Below are 22,748 nucleotides of genomic sequence, written 5' to 3' on the forward strand. Positions count from 1 at the left end.
TGTATGTGTGGAGGTGGGGGTTTGAGAGAGTGTGTGTGTGTGTGAATGTATGTGTGGAGGTGGGGGGTTTGAGAGAGTGTGTGTGTGTGAGTGTATGTGTGGAGGTGGGGGTTTGAGGGGTGGTGTGAGAGTGTGTGTGTGTGTGAGTGTGTGTGTAGGTGGGGGTTTGAGAGAGTGTGTGTGAGTGTGTGTGTAGGTGGGGGTTTGAGAGTGTGTGTGTGTGTGTGGAGGGGGGGGTTTGAGAGAGTGTGTGTGTGTATGTGTGTGTGTGGAGGTGGAGGTTTGAGAGAGTGTGTGTGTATGTGAGTGTGTGGAGGTGGGGGTTTGAGAGAGTGTGTGTATATGTGTGTGTGTGTGTAGGTGGGGGTTTGAGAGAGTGTGTGTGTGTAGGTGGGGGTTTGAGAGAGTGTGTGTGCATGTGTGTGTGGAGGTGGGGGTTGAGAGTGTGTGTGTGTGTGTGTGTGGGTGGGGGGGGGTTGAGAGAGAGTGTGTGTGTGTGTATGTGTGTGTGGAGGTGGGGGTTTGAGAGAGAGTGTGTGTGTGTGTGGAGGTGGGGGTTTGAGAGAGGTGTGTGTGTGTGTGTGTGTGTATGTGTGTGGAGGTGGGGGTTTGAGAGAGAGGTGTGTGTATGTGTGTGTGGAGGTGGGGGTTTGAGAGAGAGTGTGTGTGTGTGTGTGTGTGTGGAGGTGGGGGTTGAGAGGAGGTGTGTGTGTGTGTGTGGTGTGGGGTGGGGGTTTGAGAGAGAGTGTGTGTGTGTGTGTGTATGTGTGTGTGGGGGGGGGGTTTGAGAGAGAGTGTGTGTGTGTGTGTATGTGTGTGTGGAGGGGGGGTTTGAGAGAGTGTGTGTGTATATGTGAGTGTGGAGGTGGGTGTTTGAGAGAGTGTGTGTGTATATGGGTGTGTGGAGGTGGGTGTTTGAGAGTGTGTGTGTGTATGTGGGGTTTGAGAGTGTGTGTGTATGTGGGTGTGTGTATGTGGGGTTTGAGAGTGTGTGTGGAGGTGGGTGTGTGGAGGTGGGGTTTGAGAGAGAGTGTGTGTGTGTGTGTGTGTGTGTGTGTATGTATATGTGTGTACGAGTGGGTGGCTGGGTAAAAGCCCAAAAGTATGTCTATGGGTGGATGAAAGCCTGTGTGTGTGACTGCCAGTGTGTGGGTGTGGATGAAGGGAGGAAGGGAAGATGACAGGTGGAGAAAGAAAAAACAGAAAAAAAAGAGACCCTGTGAAATGAATTGGGAAAAGACTGAAAAAGGGAAAATGGGGGGGGGGGGGGGGGGGAAAGCCTGGGACCAACCGATTAGAAAAATAAGATCAGACATATGTTATCTTTGGGAATGTGCATTACATATTTGTATTTTGTTCTTTCTTCAATATTCCACTATTCAGAGTCTGTTTTATCAGGCTTTCTATTTTATTTTTGTCTGCATGTTTCTAATTTGTAGTCCCTTATTCTGTATTGGGTAAGGGTCTGTCTGTGTTCTGCATGTGTAATTAAAATGTGGTATTTCTGCTGGCATGTAGTTTTTCTGTAGGGTTTTGTTCTGTTAACTCCAGGAGGTGGTGTATTAGTGTTCTAGGGCATGGTATAATATTTGCATTGCTTCCATGATACAGATACGGCTGCTGCTGTTTGAGTCCTGAGGGGGTTTGTGTTACTTTTATTTATTTATTTATTTATTTTAAATTTTTATATACCGGAATTCCTGTATGCAATACAAATCAGTCCGGTTTACAAGTAACGAAAGAGGTTGCCCTGGTCTGGGAAGTTAGACCTGGGTTTTTTTTACATAGAACATGGAAAAATAACAATAAACCATTGAATATTATTACAAGTAACATAGAATGTAACAATAGCATTTAACAGATTTAACCTTTTTTTTACAAAGAACTTTAGAAGCGAATATGGTCTGCAGTAGACTGTTATATAAAGGTGAATAATGACTGTTAGAATTGCGAATAAGCAAGTACGGTATGAAAATTAAGTGGCAAGGTGTTGGTGACACCCTGCAATGGTTGGATCTGAAAGTCAGGAGGAGGTGCCTATTGGAAAGCTTGCCTGAAGAGCCAGGTTTTTAACCTTTTTTTGAACTCTAGTAGATTGGGTTCGAGTCGAAGGTCTGGTGGGAGCGCATTCCATTGGTGTGGTCCCGCAGTGGAGAGTGCTCTTTTTCTTAGTGTTGATTTGGCAGGAGCTGCGGCTAACGTGCCTTTGTAGGCGCTTCTGATGGGTCTGGAAGATAAGTGTGGACGAAGTTGGGTTTGTAGAGATATAGGTGCGACGTTGTGAATTGCTTTATGAATGATGGTTAATGTTTTATATAGGATTCTCTGTTTGATGGGTAGCCAGTGGAGGTTGCTCAAGATGGGGGTAATATGGTCTCTTCTCTTCGTGTTGGTTAGGATTCTGGCTGCGGCATTTTGTACTATTTGTAGGGGTTTGATGCTGTTGGAGGGGAGGGCAAGTAAGATTGAGTTGCAGTAATCAAGTTTCGAAAAAATAATGGATTGAAGAACGAGGCGAAAGTCATTAAAGTGAAGGAGTGGCTTTAGTTTCTTTAGGACCTGTAGTTTAAAGAAGCAGTCCCTGGTGGTTGTGTTTATGAATTTTTTTAGGTTAAGTTGATTGTCCAGCCATGCTCCAAGATTCCTGACGTCAGCAGAGAGCTCAATGTTTAAAGATGTGGTTTGTGTCAGGTTAGGTGTGTGGGTGTTCGGGTTGTGTGAAATCAGTAGCAACTCTGTTTTGCTGGAATTTAGAATCAGGTTCAGGCTGGAGAGTACTTGTTTAATTGGTTGAAGACAATTCTCCCAGTAGGCGAAGGTTTTTTGAATAGATTCTGTGATAGGGATGAGGATCTGGATGTCGTCTGCATAGAGGTAATGAGTAAGTTTGAGCTATGATAGCAGATGGCAGAGGGGGAGGAGGTAGACGTTGAACAGGGTGGGAGAGAGGGAAGAACCTTGAGGTACACCTTGGTCTGATAGGATGGGGTTAGAATCCTTGTTATTAATTCTGACCTGGTAAAACCTGTTTGATAGGAATGATTTGAACCAACTGAGAGCTGTGCCTTTAATTCCTATGTTTGATAGTTGTTCTAGGAGTTGTGTGATTTACCGTGTCGAACGCTGAGGATAGGTCTAGTAGGACCAGTAAGAATGATTGTTTTTTCTCCAGGTTCAAAAGTAAATTATCAGTGAGAGAAAGCAAAAGTGACTCTGTGCTTAGTGATTTTCGAAAACCATATTGTGCAGGGGAGAGAATGTTGTATTCCTCGAGATAATCGGAAAGTTGTTTATTTACGGCTTTTTGTATTCTGTATTGGGTAAGGGTCTGTCTGTGTTCTGCATGTGTAATTGAAATGTGGTATTTCTGCTGGCATGTAGTTTTTCTGTAGGGTTTTGTTCTGTTAACTCCAGGAGGTGGTGTATTAGTGTTCTAGGGCATGGTATAATATTTGCATTGCTTCCATGATACAGATACGGCTGCTGCTGTTTGAGTCCTGAGGGGGTTTGTGTTACTTTTCAAAGTGTATGGCAGTGAAGGGTTTGCAGCTACTGAGATGTGTGTGTGTGTGTGTGGGGGGGGGGGGGGGGGGGAAGAGGAGGAGAATGTGCTTGTGTGTGAAAGTCTGAGGAGTGAATGTATGTGGTGTGTTTGTGAGAATGAATGAGCACATATGCGTGTGAAAGAGTATGAATGTGAATATGCAAGTTTGTGTGCATGCTGCTCCAATGTTTTCTCTAAGGATTGAGTTGCTGTGAGCATAAAATTGATAGGCTTTTTGCATCAAAGAAATTAATGCTCATAGGGTAATGAAACAAAAGATTTTTGCTCATGAGCAAACATTTTTGCACACAGCAACCCAATCCTTAGAGGGAACATTGCCTGCCAGGTACTTGTGGTCTGGACTGGTCATTTTTGGAAATAGGATACTGGGCTGACTGAGTATGGCAAATCTTATGTTCTTATAAGCTGCGAGTATAGAGCAAGGTGTATTCAGCTGGCATGAGGATGGTAGCTCTCCTGCTCCCTTTGAAAAGTGCCACAGAATCCTTAAATTAACTGCCTCTAGAGTTAATTTCACTAATGCCACCGTGCTCGCATAAATATCCTTCTAGTTTCTATTACTTTGGGGAAATGCAAACGCTGTCTCACAGGCCTTCCAATGCATGACCCCCTTTAAAATTTGCCTCCAGGGCATCTCATTCCAGATCAATCAATTCTTGAATGGCATCCATAACAGGAAAAAAATGTAAAAAAAAAAAGAGGCTTTATGCAAGGAGACCAAAATGGGATTCCTCTTCAGCTCCGACAAAATAATCCTCCCCAGGCAGTCCCAGCATCTTCAATGTCTGGTAAATCAGGGCCAGCAATTCATTTCTATGAAAGAACCATAACATGGTTCGATATGGCTTCAAACCAGGAGGAATTTCACCATCTTCCAAGTAATCAGGATCCACCTCATCATCTGTGCCATCCGGGTCTCCACCGAGAAAAACCCGTGGCAAACAGAGGCATGCCACGGGTGCTTAACAGTAGGAGTGGAAGAGGGAGGGGACACCGGCTGAGGGTCTGACTGGACTGAAGTGGGCAAAGTGAAAGACTGCGCATGAACAAAGGCTTGTAAACCTTGGAAAAAAAACCTCTACCCAAGAAAAAGCAGCCGGATCCAGACCAAGCCCAGAAGATACTGGAACGGGCCAAATTGAACTGCCATCTCCTGTGGAGGAGCCAGTCAAGGGAGTACCAAGATCTGGTGCACTTCCGTTCAAATCCATAACCAGACCATCATCAGAATGAGAGGATCCAGGCTTAGCAAACTCCGAGGAAGACAATTCTCCCTGGGCATTTGAGCAGCGCTGACACATGTTGGAAGACAGGTCAGGCTGAGAAGCCCTAATATGACAGGCAACACAAAGAGAAAGGAACTTAGGCTTCTTGTTTACTAGCACCATGAGCGACTGTAACTGTGCATTCAAATGGTTCGTGCTCAAAAACTTTGTGCGCACAAATTAAAGGTGCCCCAGCAATAAGCGTGGCAAGGCGACACACACTACTAGTGTTTCCTGCTGGAGTGTATCACCACTCACAAAAAAGTTATGTGCACAAAGGTTGCGCCTAGTGCGGTGCATACAACACATGCACAGAGCAGATGCACAGTGCACACAGACATCCTGTAGAGAGCAGTAAAGCACATACAAACGCACGCAATAACACCAACGGCCTACATGCAGCGCATCAAGAAAAGCCTATTGCGGGGCCTAGCCCACCCTGGTCGCTCAACCCAACAGGCTGCCCAGTTCCCCTAACCCCAATGAGAGCAGGAAGAATATCGGGACGGCACGCCGAGTACGGAGAACGAAGGAAGGCCTAAAAACCTCGTCTCTGTATGTAATCCTCTTTTTTTTTTTTTAATTTACCGGAGCTCAATACTTCCCGGCTGAGCACAGAAACTGTCTTTGGTTGCGGGGAAAGAGGGCATGTGCCACCACCGCAGCACTTGGCCTTCTGTACCTGTTGCCTTTCAGCTGTACAAGCAGCTAAATCCACGCCAGGAACTGGCTACTGGATCAAGACATCTCTGAGGGATCATGGAATTCACCTCAGGAATTCTCAACTGAGGGAGGGACCTTTACATATCACCGCAGGAGGGCAGGCCTTTCATTTCTCTTATGTTCATATGTTCTTAAAATTCTCCTTTCAAAATTCACAACAGTCCCCATAGGGAGATGGGCGTCCACCATCTGCTGGAGACGGAGAATACTGGCAGGCTATGGTCACTGTAGGAGTATATATATACTGTGTCAGCTTGCTCAGTCTCCATCTGCTGGCAGGGGAGCATAACCCACTGGTTCCAAGTCCATCTGTCTACACACTACGACATGACAAATTTTTCACATTTCCCCGCAGGTGCGAATGTGAATACAAGCATCCATTGTGCTTTAGGATGTAGTCCGGCCTCTCTGAAGGGAAAAAATACCTGCAATGTGAAACAGATGTACCTTTAACTGCTGCAAAAAAAAAAAAAAAAAAAAATCATACGAGTGTCCAAATGTGAGCCTGAGAGACGGTGGAGTCCCAGGGCTGGGAGGAGGTCGAGGAAGCAAGTCTCCACATGTACCTGCCTTTATTGCCCTTCATTTTTGACGGGCCTCTTCACTAGTACCTTAACAGTCTACAATGAAAAGCACACTGATATATGAAGGAGAAAGAACATTTAGAACAAAGAGCTCAGATTTAATACCCGCATCTGTATTATATTTGTCCAAAATAAGATTTATTTATTTTAATGTATATACTGCCCATTGGTTGGGTGAGAATAATGTTATGCTGTTCTTAAAGGGTCTTCACTCTTCTGACCACCGAGGCCAATACAGAAATAGAAACCTTAGTGGTCCTGACCAGTCTGCAGCCCCTTTCTTTCCTCCCTCCAGGCACAAGACCGTTTTCATATTGCTCCTCAATCTTGGATGATGTGGCATTCATATTTTATATCACTTAGCTGGCAGTTTATATTTTCCTTAACTGGCAGCGTGTTACTGATAATAAACAGTTCGGACAGAAATCTCTGAATCGGAATAGCCTGACTAAACCTCTACCATCACCCTCCCTCCAGAATTTGTATCCTGCTCGATATACAAAAATCTCATCTATAAAATACGCGCCCCGCTTTCATTACATGAGAGAAAAAAAAAATTACAGAGGCGGCGTTAACTTGCAACTTCCTACGTGAGGATCTCAATGTAAACCTTCCCCAAAAATGAAACGGCAATGCAAGCCAGGCCACAGGGAATGCCAACGGGCAGCAGGTCACAGCAACTGCCCAAAATATTTGCGCAAGTTCTCTTACAACATGGAAAAGAAAGACCAGCACTGGATAGTAAATTCTAAATTCAATTAAGAGAAACTTTTGAAAGGGTGGGGGGAATCTAGTCGTGAAATTACAGGGGGTCAACAGAGCTTCTAATACGATGTCCAATAACCAAACTTTTCACATGCCAGTATGGCATTTATGTTATTATCTGTGCTTGTCCCATGCTTTCCTGAACACAGACTTTATACTCATCACCACCACCTCTACTGGGAGGTAGTTCCAAGCATTTGCCATCTTCTCCCTAAAGAAATATTTCCTTAATTACTACCAAATTTTACCCCCTTTCTTTCTCATCCCGTGACCCCCCCTCATTTCTATAGCAGTGGTTCCCAACCCTGCCCTGGAGACCCCCCCAGCCAGTCAGGTTTTCAGGATGTCCACAATGAATATACATGAGAGAAAATTTACATGTTATGAAGGCAGTGCATACAAATTTGCTCTCAAGCATAGTCATTGTGGATATCCTAAAAACCTGACTACTTGAGGGTCCCCAGGACAGGGTTGGGAACCACTGTTCTAGAGCCTCTTTTCCGTTGAAAGAGACCTTCTGCCTTGTGCATTTAATCCTTGGCGGCATTTAAAAGTCTGTGTCAAATCTCCTCATTCCTCCCTTTCTCCAGGGTATATATGCTTAGATCTTTAAGGGGGTCATTTATCAAAGTGCTATATGGCGTTTTCGCATGCGAAAAACGCATTAATGCATGCGAAAGCACCATAACGCATGGTGCGATGCAAATGAGAAAAAGTGGAGTATATTGGGGTGGAATTTTTCGCCAAGTGGGCTGGGCTCACAGTTTTGCAAAGCTGTATCACACGGCTTTAAAGCGATTTTTAATTACACCTTTTTCATGTGCGTGAAGCCATGCAATAGGGTTTTATTGCGTGTTGCGATGTTTTCGCACATGCCGTTTTTAGTGATTGTAAGCTCCTGGAGAGCCAGCCTAGCTATCAGTGCCCTCCTACAACCACTGGGGGGTGGGGGAGAGAGAGAGAGAGAGAGAGAGAGAAAGAGAGAAAGAGAGAGAGAGAAGCCATAATGCCTTCACACTAGATATGTATTTATATCAGTATGGGAGGCCCACTTAGTCACTCGAGGTCAGGTTTCACAAGAGAGCACTCTTCTGTTCGTACGTCTCACTTTGAATGTCAAAGTGGCCCCTAATCCCTAAACCTCACCTCGAGTTACTAGATGGGCCTCTCATAGAGATATAAACACTATCTAGTGTGAGGGCATTATGGCTAGTCTTTCTCGCTCTCTCAGTGGTTGTAGGATATTTAGTACATTTTGATAAATCCAGGCCTGTTTGTCCCCACATGCTTCATGATGAGGACTGCTGACTTATTTTAATAGATGCCCTCTAGACCACCTCTATCCGATTTAAGTCCTTTTGAAGGTGCTGTCTTCAGAATTCTACACAGTACTCAAACGAGGTCTCACCAGCGACCTATACAGAGGCAATATGACCTCCTTTTACCTGCTTGCTATTCCTCTTCCTACGTACCCAAGCATTCTTCTGGCTTTTGCCATTACCTTATCTACCTGTTTGGACACCTTAAGATCATCAGATCTAAGACCATTCCCAGATCCCATTGTTGATTACTTCTTAGAAGAATTATACCTCTCGTATTGTAATCGCTCCCAAATGCATGACCTATCTGTTTATTTTAGCATTAAACCTTAGCTGTCAAAGTCTTGATCAGGGCTTCTCCAACTGGTTTAATCTGTTTGTGTATAGAAAAGAAATAAAAGTCAAACACGATTACTTGCTATGGTTCCTATTACCCTAAGATGGGAGGAAATGATCTGGTTAAAAGAACAGATAAAGGGAAATTCTAGACAATACGGATTCTGAACTCAAACAGTTATAGCCTTATCACCTATATTTAATCCATGCTCTCTCATAAATGGATGGTTGGCACATGCTATTGTTTTAAAATTTTAAAAAATTCCACTTTAAAATATTGAAATGTTTTGCAGAAATCCACATGAAGAAGTAAAAGGAACATAGACCTGCACTAAACTCCCGTGCAGTTTCACAGTGATGTGCTTCTGCAGCCATTATTTGGAGTCCTGTAATAACAATGATCCCGGGAAATGCCTAGATCCCTCTGTCACCCTACATATTCACACATATACATAGAGAGAGAGAGAGAAATATAAGGAAACTGAGCAAAAGTCAAAAATATAAAGTGCTTAATTGTTAAATACAAAGAAAAAAACAGAAGCACTGTTGAGCTTAACTAAAAAACCTTTTTATTTAAATATATGAAAGTTAAAATAAAAGAGCAGCACCTGCTATATTGAATGTAACATATCAAAAAATTGTGCAAACACAATACACAGATTGTTTTATAACAAAATCAGATATTCAATTGTAAAATATATGAAAAAAACTTAAGTGGCATACAAAAATACCTACATGCAGACACTCGCACGTCCCACCTTACATTACCATACAGCCATCTGCCATGCTTCCATCTACCATGCAGCCATCATACAATAATGTATAGTGTTCTGAATGAATGCATGTAAAGCCCCAACAAGGTGCTTGTTTCGCCGGTAAGGGCTTCTTCAGGGGGAACCCTGAAAAGTCTCAGACACATTTCCTAAAACATAAGCAGATATGGCAGGAGCTGCTCCGTGGTGTGTGAACACATGACGTGTGATCTGGCAATATAGTATGTTGGAATTACAATTATCAAGCTCGCCACCATTCAAATCATAGAGCTTTTATAATAATTCAAAGATGAAAAAGAAGTCCTGTTACACGGGGAACGGTTCCAAGACCAGCCCCGTTAACATGGTATTCTCTGGGCTTTATATACAGGAGAAAAAAAAACAAAACAAAAAACAAACTCGAGACCTGTATTTACTACCAGAATTGTTTTTAAGTCCCAGATGGGCTGTGCTGCCTTCATTGTGGTTCCCAACCGGATGTTCAGGACAGGAGGAAGGACGAATTACTGCTTTGATATGTAATTACAATGAGCAGACAGCTTCTCAAGCAGTTAAGCTTGTATATGATGTCCCTTTTACTTGCATTTCTCTCAGTTTCGTTTTGTTGTTTTGTTTTTTTAAATATTCCCACAACTTTCAGCAAGAGGCCTGAAAGTTGCAGAAAAGGTTTTCCCTTTCTTCACATGCATCTCTGGCACGGGTAGGAAGGGAAAGCCACAGAAAACCCATTCCAAAATGGCCTGTGAAACCTTGTACCAAGTGCCTGTGCAGAGCTGCATTTGTAATGGAAAGCGGCCAACTAAAGTCCCTCTATGTGAAGTGCTGGGGAGGGGAAAAAAAGGACACCGCTTTCTTTTCACATGCTATTATATTTTCTTTACCATTCTTTATGATGTTAAATCATTAATAAGGAGAAAATAAGTGCCCCTTAGTCTTTACATTACCTGAAAGGGTAAATAACCGCGTGAATAATCTTGAAGCCTCATATGGTGACCTCTTGTTCTAGAATGTTCTTTCCTCTGATAAAGATTTCTTTCTACTACTGATACCTTTGAGGTATGTAAATGTCTCTATCACATCCCCCCACCTCCCCACAACCATTTTTCCTTAATAGCTTCTTGTTCAACTGCTATACATGTACAGGACTGTGTACACAGATGGCATTTAGTAGGTTCTTAAGTCTCATTTCATAGGAATTTTGGTAGATTTTCTTGGACCACCTTCACCCTCCTATGTCCACTTCAAAGTATGGCCTCTAGAATTGGTTCATATAAATCTTTAAAAAAAAAAAAAAAAAATTCCACTGATTGAGTTAAAAAAACATGCATGGTTCTCTCCTTTGCAAGAAAGGACACTTGTTCTTGCAGTGGAAGTTCTAGGATCATTATTATTCCAAAGGTTCCCATGGCAGACAGAGTATAGCATGACAAACCAAAATGATCAACCAATCCTGAGATTGTTACAGATTATTTTGCTAGTGTTACTCCAGAGGCAGCAGCTATTTTTGGGAGCTCCTATGGTTAATAAAAGATAAATCTAACAAATGCTTGAAATACAAAAGCCCCTCTATTTACATGGCTGGATCAGGAACCACTTGGACAAAGGAGTCAATATTGCCGGAACTTGTTTAAACTCTCACAAAATTACTTTAGGAAAACTCCTCCTGGGCATCCCTGTTTGGCCATATCCTCAACTCTACACATCGCCAAATCCCACCAAACACGAATATCTACTCTCTTCAGAAAGTTGTCTATCGATCCCCCCAGGCCCAGTCACTACAACCACCCCCTTCCCAGTTCACATCTCCATGTATCTTATTCCACCAATGGTGGCTTCTCTTGGATGTTAAACCCTTTGGAGTAGGCCTTGCAGTCTTCTCTGCCCATTCAAGATATTCTGCATTTCTCATTCCCCCCCCCACAGTATTTTGTACACCCACTATACAGTACATCTGCAGTGCCGAGTAAACTGATGGCATTTGGCAAACACTAAATAAAAGAAAATGGTATCAGAAGAATTTTGGGGGAAACTGTTTTGTTTTTTTCTCATTCTGAAATATTTTTTTTTATTCCAGAGACTGTTCTTCCCCAACCTTTCCTGTTGTACAGTTCCAGAGTCTGAATTCGCAGATCCAAGGGGGACACAATATGATGCCTGTGTACAGAAACCAAGCATTCTGCAATAGCCCACCAAGAAATGTATCACTGAAAACCTGCTTCTCTTCACACAATACCCTCTCTAAAACAAGGCAGCCAATAATTTATTTATTTTTCCTACTGACATTTCCTACTGAAATTTTTCCTACTGAAATCCTCCTATGTAAATAATAAATGAGCAATTACAGATAAATCCCAGAGAAATGTGTTTGGTCACCACCTTTCTGCTGACCAATTTCAACCCCACACTGGGAACAGTCCATATTCAGGCACAGTCCGAATAGCAAAGTTAGCCAGATAAACTTATCCGGCTACTTTTGGAGGCATATTCAACAGTGCAACCACACTACTGAATATATCTTACGGGGTCATTTTCAAAAGCGATCGCACGCAAAAAGTCCCTTTTCGCGTGCGATCACTAAATGGGGGTGGAGTCGGCCCCGGAAGAGAAGTGGCACCGGGGCCGACTCTGCGGAGACATCGCTGGCGGCGAAAGGTAAGGAACCTTATCGCCGCCAGTTTCGCGCCGAATAACTACACCTTTTACTGTGTAGTTATTCAGTGCGAAAGCCGGCCCCCCCCCCCCCAGCCCCGTTTACCACCGGATTTCCTAAGGTCTGTGACCTTAGAAAATCCAGGCCTTAGTTAGCCGTCTAACTGGTTCTGGCTAACTTTAGGACAGCTCTTTGACTCGACCAGACTTATAGGGTCATTCTTTATTGTGCAATGTGCAGGTATCACATCGCGGCAGTATTATTAAAATTAGGGGGAAGAGAAGGGGTTTGGGCGGAGTTATCTTCCTGCAGCGCTGCAGGCAATAATATTTTTCACATTATCGCCGGCAGCACCGCAGGAAATAACTACACCTTTTCCCGTGGCGCTATGGGGGCGATAGTGTGCGGTACGACCGCACCGCCGCCATGTGGCCGGCTGCCCACTATCGCCCCCCTCCCCCTTTTTTTGCCGTGACACATCAGAATAATAAGTCTAGGGGTAAGCCAGCTAAGTCATATGTCTAACTCTAAATATTGGAGTTAGCCAGCTAACACAACTCCTCCCAGTTATGCCCCTGGACTGCCCCTAACTTATCCGGCTAAACGATAACTCCCTACCATCAAATTGGCAAAACATGAATTAACTAGAAAAAGGGCTTTTTCAGTAGCAGGCCCTGTTTTATGGAACTCACTCCCAGATTTCCTCCGCCTTACTTCTTCTACACAACAGTTTAAAAAATCACTAAAAACCTACTTATTTCAGAAAGCCTATAGTTTATTCTCTAACTCATAAAATTAACATTCACTTATCTCCCACATTGTCACTATCTACTTTCAAACAGACAATATCCATAAGAAATAATACTCTACAGTCAATTCAATTTTACTGTCTAAAGTTGTAGGGCATGAATGTTTATTGTGCTATTATTTGAATGTTAGTTTTTAATTTGTCGCATTTTTATTTATTTATTTATTTATTTAGCATTTTTCTATACCGACCTTCAAAGTTAAATACCTTATCAGGTCGGTTTACATCGAACAGGGACATAAACAGTAAACATAAACAACTTATTATAATCAGGAGAAAAACAAAGTTACATTTAACAAGGACTGCAAAACTTGGAAGCTTAGAACAGCTGGAAAGAAGGCTTAAAAGGGTAGTAAGTTAAGAAACTAAGACCTAAAAGTCCGTGCTAGTGCTAGTTGAGCTGTTATGAAAGTACTGATGCTTGTGAAGTATTTAGAGAGGATCTGGGTTCCATTGCCCATGAGCCGGTTCATCGTCTAATGTGTGTCTGAGGGGTCCGGGAAGGCTTGGCGGAATAACCAAGTCTTGAGTTTTTTCTTAAATGTTACTAGGCAGGGTTCCAGCCTGAGATCTGCTGGGAGGTTGTTCCAGATGGCTGGGCCTGCTATAGAGAACGCTCGGTCTTTGGTCGTGATGAGGCGCGTGGCTTTGGTTGTGGGGGGTTGAAGTGCTCCTTTGTAGTTTTCTCTAATCGGTCTGCTGGAGGTATGGAGTCCGAAAGGGATTTCGAGATCGAGGTGAAGGTGATTATGGATGGATTTATGTATTAAAGTGAGTGATTTGTGCAGGACTCTGAAGTTGACTGGTAGCCAGTGTAGGTTTCGGAGGATGGGAGTAATATGCTCTCTCCGGCTGGTGCTGGTCAAAATTCTGGCCGCGGCGTTCTGTATCATCTGCAGCGGCCTGGTGGTTGAGCTGGGAAGACCTGTGAGGAGAGCGCTGCAGTAGTCTATTTTAGCGAATATTAAGGATTGGAGAACTGTCCTGAAATCATGGAAGAATAGGAGAGGTTTGAGTCTTTTTAGTACCTGTAGTCTGTGGAAGCAGTCTTTGGTTGTGGTGTTGATCATTTTCTTTAGATTGAGGCGGTTGTCTAATATGACCCCGAGATCTCTTACATGAGTATGGGTGAGATGGGAGTTGTGGTGTGAGTTGCGTTGGGTCTGTGGAGTGAGGTTGTCTTGGTTGGAGGAAATGAGGAGTAGTTCAGTCTTTGAGGCATTGAGAACTAAATTAAGACTGCTGAGGAGACTGGTGATAGATTGTAGGCAGTTGTTCCAGATCGAGAGTGATTTGGTAATGGATTCTGTTATGGGAATCAGAATCTGCACGTCATCGGCGTAAATGTAGTGAATTAAGTTGAGACTAGTTAACAGATGGCAGAGGGGGAGGAGGTAGACGTTGAATAGAGTGGGAGATAGTGATGATCCTTGGGGTACACCACGGGAAGAATTTGTCGACGGCGATTCTTTATTATTAATCTTGTCTTTAAAGCTTCTATTACTAAGGAAAGACTTGAACCATCTGTGGGCTGTTCCGGAAATGCCTATGTCTGACAGGCGATTCAGGAGGATGGAGTGGTTGACGGTGTCGAATGCCGCCGAGATGTCAAGGAGAATTAGAAGAAATGAGTGGCCTTTGTCCAGCCCCATAATAATATGGTCTGTTAGAGAAATGAGAAGGGTTTCCGTGTTGCGTGATTTGCGGAAACCATATTGGGAAGGGTACAGAAAGTTGTGATCCTCTAGGTAATCTGAGAGCTGGGAGTTTACCAGTTTCTCTGTAAGTTTGGCTAAGAAAGGAAGATTGGAGATGGGGCGGAAATTAGCTAATTCGCTAGGGTCCAGGTTGTGTTTCTTCAGGAGGGGTTTAAGGGCTGCGTTTTTTAGACTATCTGGGTACATTCCTTGACTTAAGCAGCAGTTAATGATGTTGGTCAGTGCTCCAGAGATTGTGTTTGGGATAAGTAGCAGTAGTTTGGAAGGAATGCTGTCTGCGGGGTGGCTGGATGGTTTCTGCTTTTTAAGGATGGATTCGATCTCTTTGGTGGAAGTTAATTCGAAGTTGTCCAACTTGACTCCCTTAAGGGTGTGTGTGTTGCTGACTGGAGCGGGCGGTATGGTCTTGGTTGGAAGGAGTGCTAGAGTATTTGCAATCTTCTGCTGAAAGAATATGGCTAGTTCATTTGCTTTAGATTGAGCCTGTTCGTCAGGGATCGTTGGTGGTAGTGGCTTTGTGATTTGTGCAACATATGAAAAGAGAGCCTTTGCGTCATATTGGAGATCGTGGATTTTATTAGCATAGTATTCTTTTTTTGCTTTTAGAATTAATGACCTGTATAAATGTAGAGTTCCTTTGTAAGTTGATAGGGTAGATGGGTTGGGGGCTTTGCGCCAACTGTTTTCTTTGTATCGTAGTTCTTGTTTTTTCTGTTTGAGTTCGCTGGAGAACCAAGGTTGATTTCCTTTTTTTGTTGGATTAATTACTTTGGAGACTGCTGGGCATAGTTTGTTTGCTACTGCTTGTGTGATCTTGTGCCAGGAGAGCACAGCTGAGTTGGGGTTAGATAAATCCAGGTGTGTAAGTTCCTTGGTGAGCTGTTCGCTGAGTAAGTTTGAGGCACTCGGTTTCCTGAAGTGGATAGTGGAGAGGTGCTGAGGAGCGTGCGATTGTTTTTTTATGGAGAGGGTGGTTGTTATCAGGAAGTGATCTGACCAGGGGATAGGGGAACATGTGGGTTCCCTGGTGCTGGAGAAATTGGAGTTGATGAAAATAAGATCCAGCGTATGTCCTGCCTTGTGTGTTGGCTTGTTGATAATTTGGGTGAATCCCAATGCACTGATGGCGGTGAGGAGTGTTTCACAATTGGCTGAGTAGTGGGCGGCATCGATGTGGAGGTTAAAATCTCCCATGATTATGGTGGGAAAGTCTGAGTTGATGTGCTTCATTATGGCTTCGATGAGGGGGGAGGCGTCTGCTTCTAGTACTCCTGGAGGTGCATATACTAAGAGAATCTGCAGTTGGTTTGATTTGAATAATCCCAATTCTATTTTGGATTCTGACTTGATTGTGTGCGATGTTAATCTGAATTCTTTCTTGGAAGCTAGTAGCAGGCCGCCGCCTCGTTTTTTGTGTCTGTGAATTGAGAAGAAGTCGTATTTGTGCGTGGGTAATTGGTTGATTAATGCTATGTCAGAGTTTTTTAGCCATGTTTCTGTGATGGCACAGAAGTCAGGGTTACTGTCCAAGAGATAGTCGTTGAGGATATGAGTCTTTTTTGTCAGAGATTGGGCGTTGAATAATGTTACAGAGAGCAAGGTTAGCCCTAGGAACTGTGTCAGTGGCGTGATCATGATTGGGATGAGAGACCTGGGAGTTCTTGCCGGAGATTCTTGCACGTGAGGCATGCTGCGGAGTTGGCGGTGGTATCTGATAGGGATGTGTTGTGTTATCATTTCTTCAGGGGTAAGGCCCACATGTATGTTTGGTTGTAAACTGTTTTGATTAATTCTGTGTTGTGTTATCATTTCTTCAGGGGTAAGGCCCACATGTATGTTTGGTTGTAAACTGTTTTGATTAATTCTTTTGAATTGTAAAGGCGTTATATAACATTTTTAAATAAATAAATAAATAAATTATTAGCCGGCTAGGATTTAGCTGGATAAGGGCTGAATACAACCGGGTAAGCCATTTAGACAGATAACTATTATGTTATCTATCTAAATGGCTTTTGAATATGGACCTCAAAGTCTTTTGCAGATTCCAAAAACCTCAGACCAAAAAAAAAAAAAAATTCTATCTAAATTCCTCTCACCTTCTTGCACACACCCAGGGATCTGCTGACCAAGATTACCTTCCTGACCCTGCTACATATGCTAAGGCTCACAGATTGCTTTCATTTGCATTATTTAAAAAAACCTGTTAATGTTGCAGCAGTACCTAGGGAAGCACCGAGGAGGACATGCTTAATTCAAAAGGTGTCTTACTTGCAGGTAGGCCTCGAGGCCCTGCCGGCGCTGCTCCAGGACCTTGGGAACCCAATTTCTTACATGCTTTGAAGGCATTTCTGGAGTTCTGATAAATTTCTTCAGCTGCAAACAGGATAAAACATCTTGTCAGGCTTAATATCATGAATAAGGAACACAAAGCCAGGCAGAACAAGCCACCAAGCCAGCAAACCTGTCCTGTCATCCAGAAAAGAGAGTGGGCTATAACATGGCTTTTACTAAGATGTCTAATCCACAGGCCATAAAAAAAAACCAAAAAAACAAAAAAAACCCAACCTTCTCTCAGCTAAGTTAAAAGATAAATAATCCAAATATGGTTTACCCAGCAATGAGGTAGGTATCCTAATTCACTTCCTGGTGGCACTGGCACCTGGTTGCTATGGCTTCAGAGGAGGGTCTCTACCCTCAAGACCACTAGAGGCCATGAGGTGGTGAGGGATGAGAGCAAGTTGGGGTACTAAAGAAAAATGGACCCATGTACAGCAACTTGCTTAAAAGCTGCTCCCACTGCTGCTTCAGACGCAGTGATGCCACTTCCTGCCGAAAGCCGTGTCCGTCCCCCGCCCCCCCCCCCCCCCCATCTCACCTCCCCCTCGTACTGCCAGCTGAGCCCTGCTGAGGGAGGACCGCTCATAGGAATTGAGAGGGGTCAGGGACAGCCAAGGAAGGGTCAAGCAAAAGAAGTTGTCTACATAATGAAGTCACTTGGTTCAATAAGGAGATGAATTCGATTTTAAAACTGCGGCTGCAATGCATCTGGTCTCTCAAAAGATTTTACAAAGAGAAAGGAAAATATATATAAGGGCTGCCAAGCTGGGAAAAAGAAAAGTATCCACAGGCTAGTATATCACAATGGAGGTAAAAAAAAATATTATACAAAGAATGAAGAAAGTAGGAGACATGATTAAAACCAAGTCAGATGTCCCTTCAGAATAGATGGTCCATCTTCTCTAGGCTGTTATTTAATAGCAATGCTGCTGTACTACCTAAACAAACTGCACACCCTGAAACACATCTCCAGATCCCTTCCCTCCTCCCACTGTGTGCACATCAGGCTGTTCAAGTGAGGAGAGGACGGCCCCTGACACCATCGCCAGAATGCACAACATGCCTTTGGGTAAGAGCTGTACCAAACAATACCTCCGCCTCCCTGGCAGTCGGATCGTTTGCAGCGATGGCAGGCCGGCATTGCCGGGACATCGTACGCTGCACTCACAGTCTCTGCTCCTCCTCTTACAGCAGTCAGAGGTGTACACACAGAGCTGTACAGGCTGCTCACACAGAGCTGTACACACAGAGCTGTACAGGCAGCGAGAGTCACTGCTCCGTGGGGCTTACAATCTAGTTGAGAGACAGACACTGAGAAGCAAAAAATGGGTGCAGAAGTGTAGTCAGGATGTTAGGCTGGCATTTCTCCTCTCTTTTCTTCTTCCACCCACCCACTCATTAACAGATGGCGAGCTCACAGTGGAGTCTGTAATGAAATCTGTAGTAAACTGGAACAGGAGCTTTCAAATGGAAGGAATGCTCATTCTTCTGTGCTTCCTGGTCATAATGTAAGCACGTGCAATGAGGAAAGAACACGCTCAACATGTCCCCATCGTGTTGGAACTTAAAGGAATTTATTTGTCACGTATATTTATCGACTAGATTGTGAGCTCCATGGAGCAGGGACAGTCCCCTGTGTGTATCTGCTCAGTACTGTAGAAGTCTAGCAGTGCTTTAAAAATGATAAACAGAAGTAGTAGTAGTAGTAAATGCAGTAGCGGTGGTGGTGAAGGATAGGAGGGTGAGATGGAAAGGAGCCTGGGGAAAGGGGTGAGAAGAACCTAAGGGAAAAAAGGAGAGGGAGGGGGAGGAATCCAAGGTCAAGAGGGGATGGAGAGGAGGAGATAGAAAGGAACTTAAAGAGGGAGCTGGAAATGAAATAAAGAGGGGATGAGAGGTGACTGAGGGAGAGAAAGGGGAGATGGAAAAGAACCTGGAAGGAGCAGAAGGGAAAGAGAGACGGGGATAGGAAGAGCAAAAAGGCAGATGGTGAGAAAGTGAAGGAATAAGAGAATGATGATCTGCTCCCCCTTGTTAAAAATCCGAGAACTGCTCATACGTATCATGTATGAAATTCAGTCTAATTTCTTTTAGACTGAATCAATCGGGCATGGCCAGATTGAAAAACAGGACAGTTGTGCAGCCTGTTCTGGATTAATCAGGACATAGGACAATTAAAAAAATACAGCGCTGTCCTGTATAAAAAGCCACATAACTGCTTCCCTAGACAATGATCAGAGGCAGCAGCAAGAGCAGCGTTATATGCACACGGCCCTGCTTGCAAGACACTGGGGCCACGCTGTAAACCCTGGCTGCAAAAAACTTTATCAGGTTAGGGTGGGGGAAGGAGGTGGCAGGAGGAAGAGGGCAGAGGCCGGAAATAGAGCTAGGAGAGAAATAAAATGCCCCCCACCCACCCGAAACCAAACTGGGAGCTTTTTCAGAATGTGCTTGTTGTATCACTTTCAGATACATTGGACGACACCAGGGAAGACTGCCCCTGAATGCCAGTTTGAGCCACTCCCTCTTTTACTTTTGAGCGTAATTCATTCCTTCTTGCTTAAGTTTTACTATCTGCAGAAGTTTCATTCAAGTAACCTAATATGTTCAGATACATATTAGGTTCAGAAAGACTAGGGGGCACTCCATGAAGTTAGCATGGGGCACATTTAAAACTAATCGGAGAAAGTTCTTTTTCACTCAACGCACAATTAAACTCTGGAATTTGTTGCCAGAGGATGTGGTTAGTGCAGTTAGTATAGCGGTGTTTAAAAAAGGATTGGATAAGTTCTTGGAGGAGAAGTCCATTACCTGCTATTAAGTTCACTTAGAGAATAGCCACTGCCATTAGCAATGGTTACGTGGAATAGACTTAGTTTTTGGGTACTTGCCAGGTTCTTATGGCCTGGATTGGCCACTGTTGGAAACAGGATGCTGGGCTTGATGGACCCTTGGTCTGACCCAGTAAGGCATGTTCTTATGTTCTTACATTTAATAAAGCTCTTCGCAAAACCCTGAATGGCTCAAACCGCTATGCAAAGGGAGTCTTAAATAAGCCTTAGCTGGCACAGAGTAGGTCAGCTTGCAATGGCTGCCGCGTTACAGGCAAGGGAGTAATTAGGAGGAATGTGCGCATCCCGGAAGAGTGAAGCCTGTACATATCACAGATTCCTGGCCCTTACCAGCTCCTCACAAAACAAACTCTCACCACTAACTGTAACATCTCTGCAGGAAAATGCACAGTTAAAGTGCAGGGGACTCTGGTGCCCTGTAACCGGAAAAGACATTGCACATCCTCTGGGCTGGATACTGCCTCTGAATAAATGCGGGGACAGAAACTCTAAAATTACCTTTGACAAGCTTGCTGGGAGTGGGCTGTGAGGGGGGAGGAGTTGAGAAATTTACCTTCAGCTGGCTGGCATGTCAGCAGAACCAGCCTACCAACATCTGGCCACAGGTCAGGAAGGGAGCCTCGACCGCTCTCACACCACTCAGCAGGATTTCACGTTGTTAGTCCTCATCAAACCCCAATTAGCTCTGCTCCCACGGAAGAGAAGGGTGCCCCTGCCATGGCACAACACGATTTTAAAGCTGTGCATTAGCTGCTCCCCCCAAATTTGTCAGAAGTGCTTGAGAAGCGCTCATCACAGCTACCGGGGTCCCTGACAGCATTTGCAGGTGAGTAATGAATTACTCTGGGTGACCACAGACAAACCCGAAACAATACCAGTTTCCAGCAGGGCCTCCCTGCTTACAAGATAAATTCTCCACGGCTGCCACTTCAGCCGGATGATTAACAACCCTGCCTGCTCCCCGTGGCCTCGGCACACAACTCTTCCAACTGAGAAAAGACAGTCAAAGAGGGCAGCGTGCGGACGGGGGCCTGTGCATCTTCACAGCCCCAAGGGGCAGGAATCGGGGACCGCACTGCCCAGCGCAAAGGCCGATTCCCTCTGGAGGCTATTAGTGACCTTCACAGGGGCCGGCCATGTGGGGGAAAGGTGGGGGGGAATGTAAATATTTCAGAGCATATTTGCTTCATTAAACTTATACGATGAAAAGGGTTTTTTTTTTTCTACTTGTTTCTTAAAAATACCTTACGTGTAACTTTTTCTAAACGTCTCTTTAAGCTGTCTCTTCTTTGTCTTTGCTTTGTGAGGGAGATGTGCTTTGCTTCGTGCCGTTTGCTTTCCTTTTTTATACAGACCATTAGTTTTATTCCCTTTTGCTGGCATTACGAGAGGAGTAGGAGAGATTTGCGTCTGCTACACACAGTTTTGTACAGCGGAGAGCCAAAATTCTGTAGTAATTTGGAAAGGAGAGAATGAGTTAATGAGCATTTTGCCAGCCTGTCTGTATTAGACTACTTCTTTTTCCTCACTTCTCACTCTTCTTCTTTGCCAGTTTTATTTCATTATTTTTTAGCTTCTGAAACTCTGGGCTTTTTAGCCTTTACTATAACTTGGCTTCTTCCTTTCCACTTTCCCTTGCCCTATACCTTTCTCTTCCTCCAGAACAATCTCTCTCTCCACAACCACTTTTCTCTCTTTCTTTTTCATTTCTCCTCTTTCTTTCCCCTCCATGGCTTTCTACCCTGTTCTCTCTCCCTTCATTGTTTGTTCTGCAACCTTCTTGTTCCCTCACCCTTCCTCCAACATCCAAAAACATTTTGTTCCCTCTACCTTCAGTCCATGGGTGGGAACAAGGTGCAGCGGTCAGGAGTTGAAACAGGGAAAAACACTTTCCATGAAGGCTTTGATGGAACATCCCTCACATTTCTCTCCTGGCCTCCTGACCCCACACTCTTCCAATCCTCTCTGTCTTACATAAGATTTGCCATACTGGGTCAGACTGAGGGTCCATCAAGCCCAGTATCCTGTTTCCAACTGTGGCCAATCCAAGTCACCAGTACCTGGCAGGATCCACAAATAGTAGATGGATCCCATGCTGCTAATGCCCAGGGATAAGTAGTAGCTTTCCCCAAGTCTATCTGGTTAATAGCAGCTTATGGACTTCTCCTCCAACAAATTGTATACATTTTTTAAACCCAGATATGCAAGCTGCCTTTACCATATACTCTGGCAATGAACTCCAGAGTTTAATTGTGCATTGAGTGAAAAATAATTTCTCTGGTTTTAAATGTGCTACTTACTAACTTAATGGAGTGTCCCCTAATTTTTGTATTCACATTTACCCATTCTCTTCTCCAAGCTGAATAGCCCTAATCTCTTTAGCCTTTCCTCATAGGGAAGCCGTTCTATCCCCTTTATCATTTCGATTGTTCTTCTCTGTATCTTTTCCAGTTCAGCTATATCTTTTTTGAGATGCAGCGACCAGAATTGTACACAGTATTTTTAACATAGTAATGACGGCAGAAAAAGACCAAATGGTCCATCCAATCTGCCCAGCAAGCTTCTCATGGTAGCAAATGCCGCTCCGTGCCGGTCTTAACATGGAGAGATACAGAAGTATTATGACAATCTGTTTTATTCTCCATTCCTTTCCTAATGATTCCTAACATTCTGTTTGCTTTTTTGACTGCCGCCACACACTAAGCTGAGGATTTTAAAGCATTGTCCATGATGATGCCCAGGTATTTTCCTGGGTTATAATTCCTAATATAAAACCTAACTTCATGTAACTACAGTGTGGGTTACTTTTCCCTATGTGCATCACGTTGCATTTGTCCACATTAAATTTCATCTGCCATTTGGATTCCCAATCTCCCAGTCTTGCAAAATCTTGCTGCAATTTTTCACAATCCACTTGTGATTTCACACTAATAGAAATAATTTTGTGTCTGCAAATTTGATCATCTCATTCATCATTCCCTTTTCCAGACAATTTATAAATATACTAAAAAGCACCAGTCCCAGGTACAGATTCCTGAAGCATTCCCCTGTTT

The 22,748-nt window shown here is 43.8% G+C and overlaps 1 protein-coding gene across 5 annotated transcripts in view; it reads right to left on the reverse strand.

Moving 5' to 3' along the window:
• The window catches only part of SNX24 (sorting nexin 24), a 299,054-nt gene that overhangs the window by 141,911 nt on the left and 134,395 nt on the right, over positions 1–22,748 (reverse strand). For all 5 annotated transcript variants that reach the window (XR_003859201.1, XR_003859203.1, XM_029619882.1 and 2 more), the window contains exon 3: positions 16,775–16,879. Coding sequence is in view for 3 of the 5 variants with exons in the window: in XM_029619882.1 (XP_029475742.1) it covers positions 16,775–16,879 (105 nt within the window). In the remaining 2 variants the exon portion in view is untranslated. The remainder of the gene's footprint in view (positions 1–16,774; positions 16,880–22,748) is intronic.

This window comes from Rhinatrema bivittatum, chromosome 1 (genome assembly GCF_901001135.1).
Source record: "Rhinatrema bivittatum chromosome 1, aRhiBiv1.1, whole genome shotgun sequence".
Lineage (NCBI taxonomy): Eukaryota > Metazoa > Chordata > Amphibia > Gymnophiona > Rhinatrematidae > Rhinatrema > Rhinatrema bivittatum.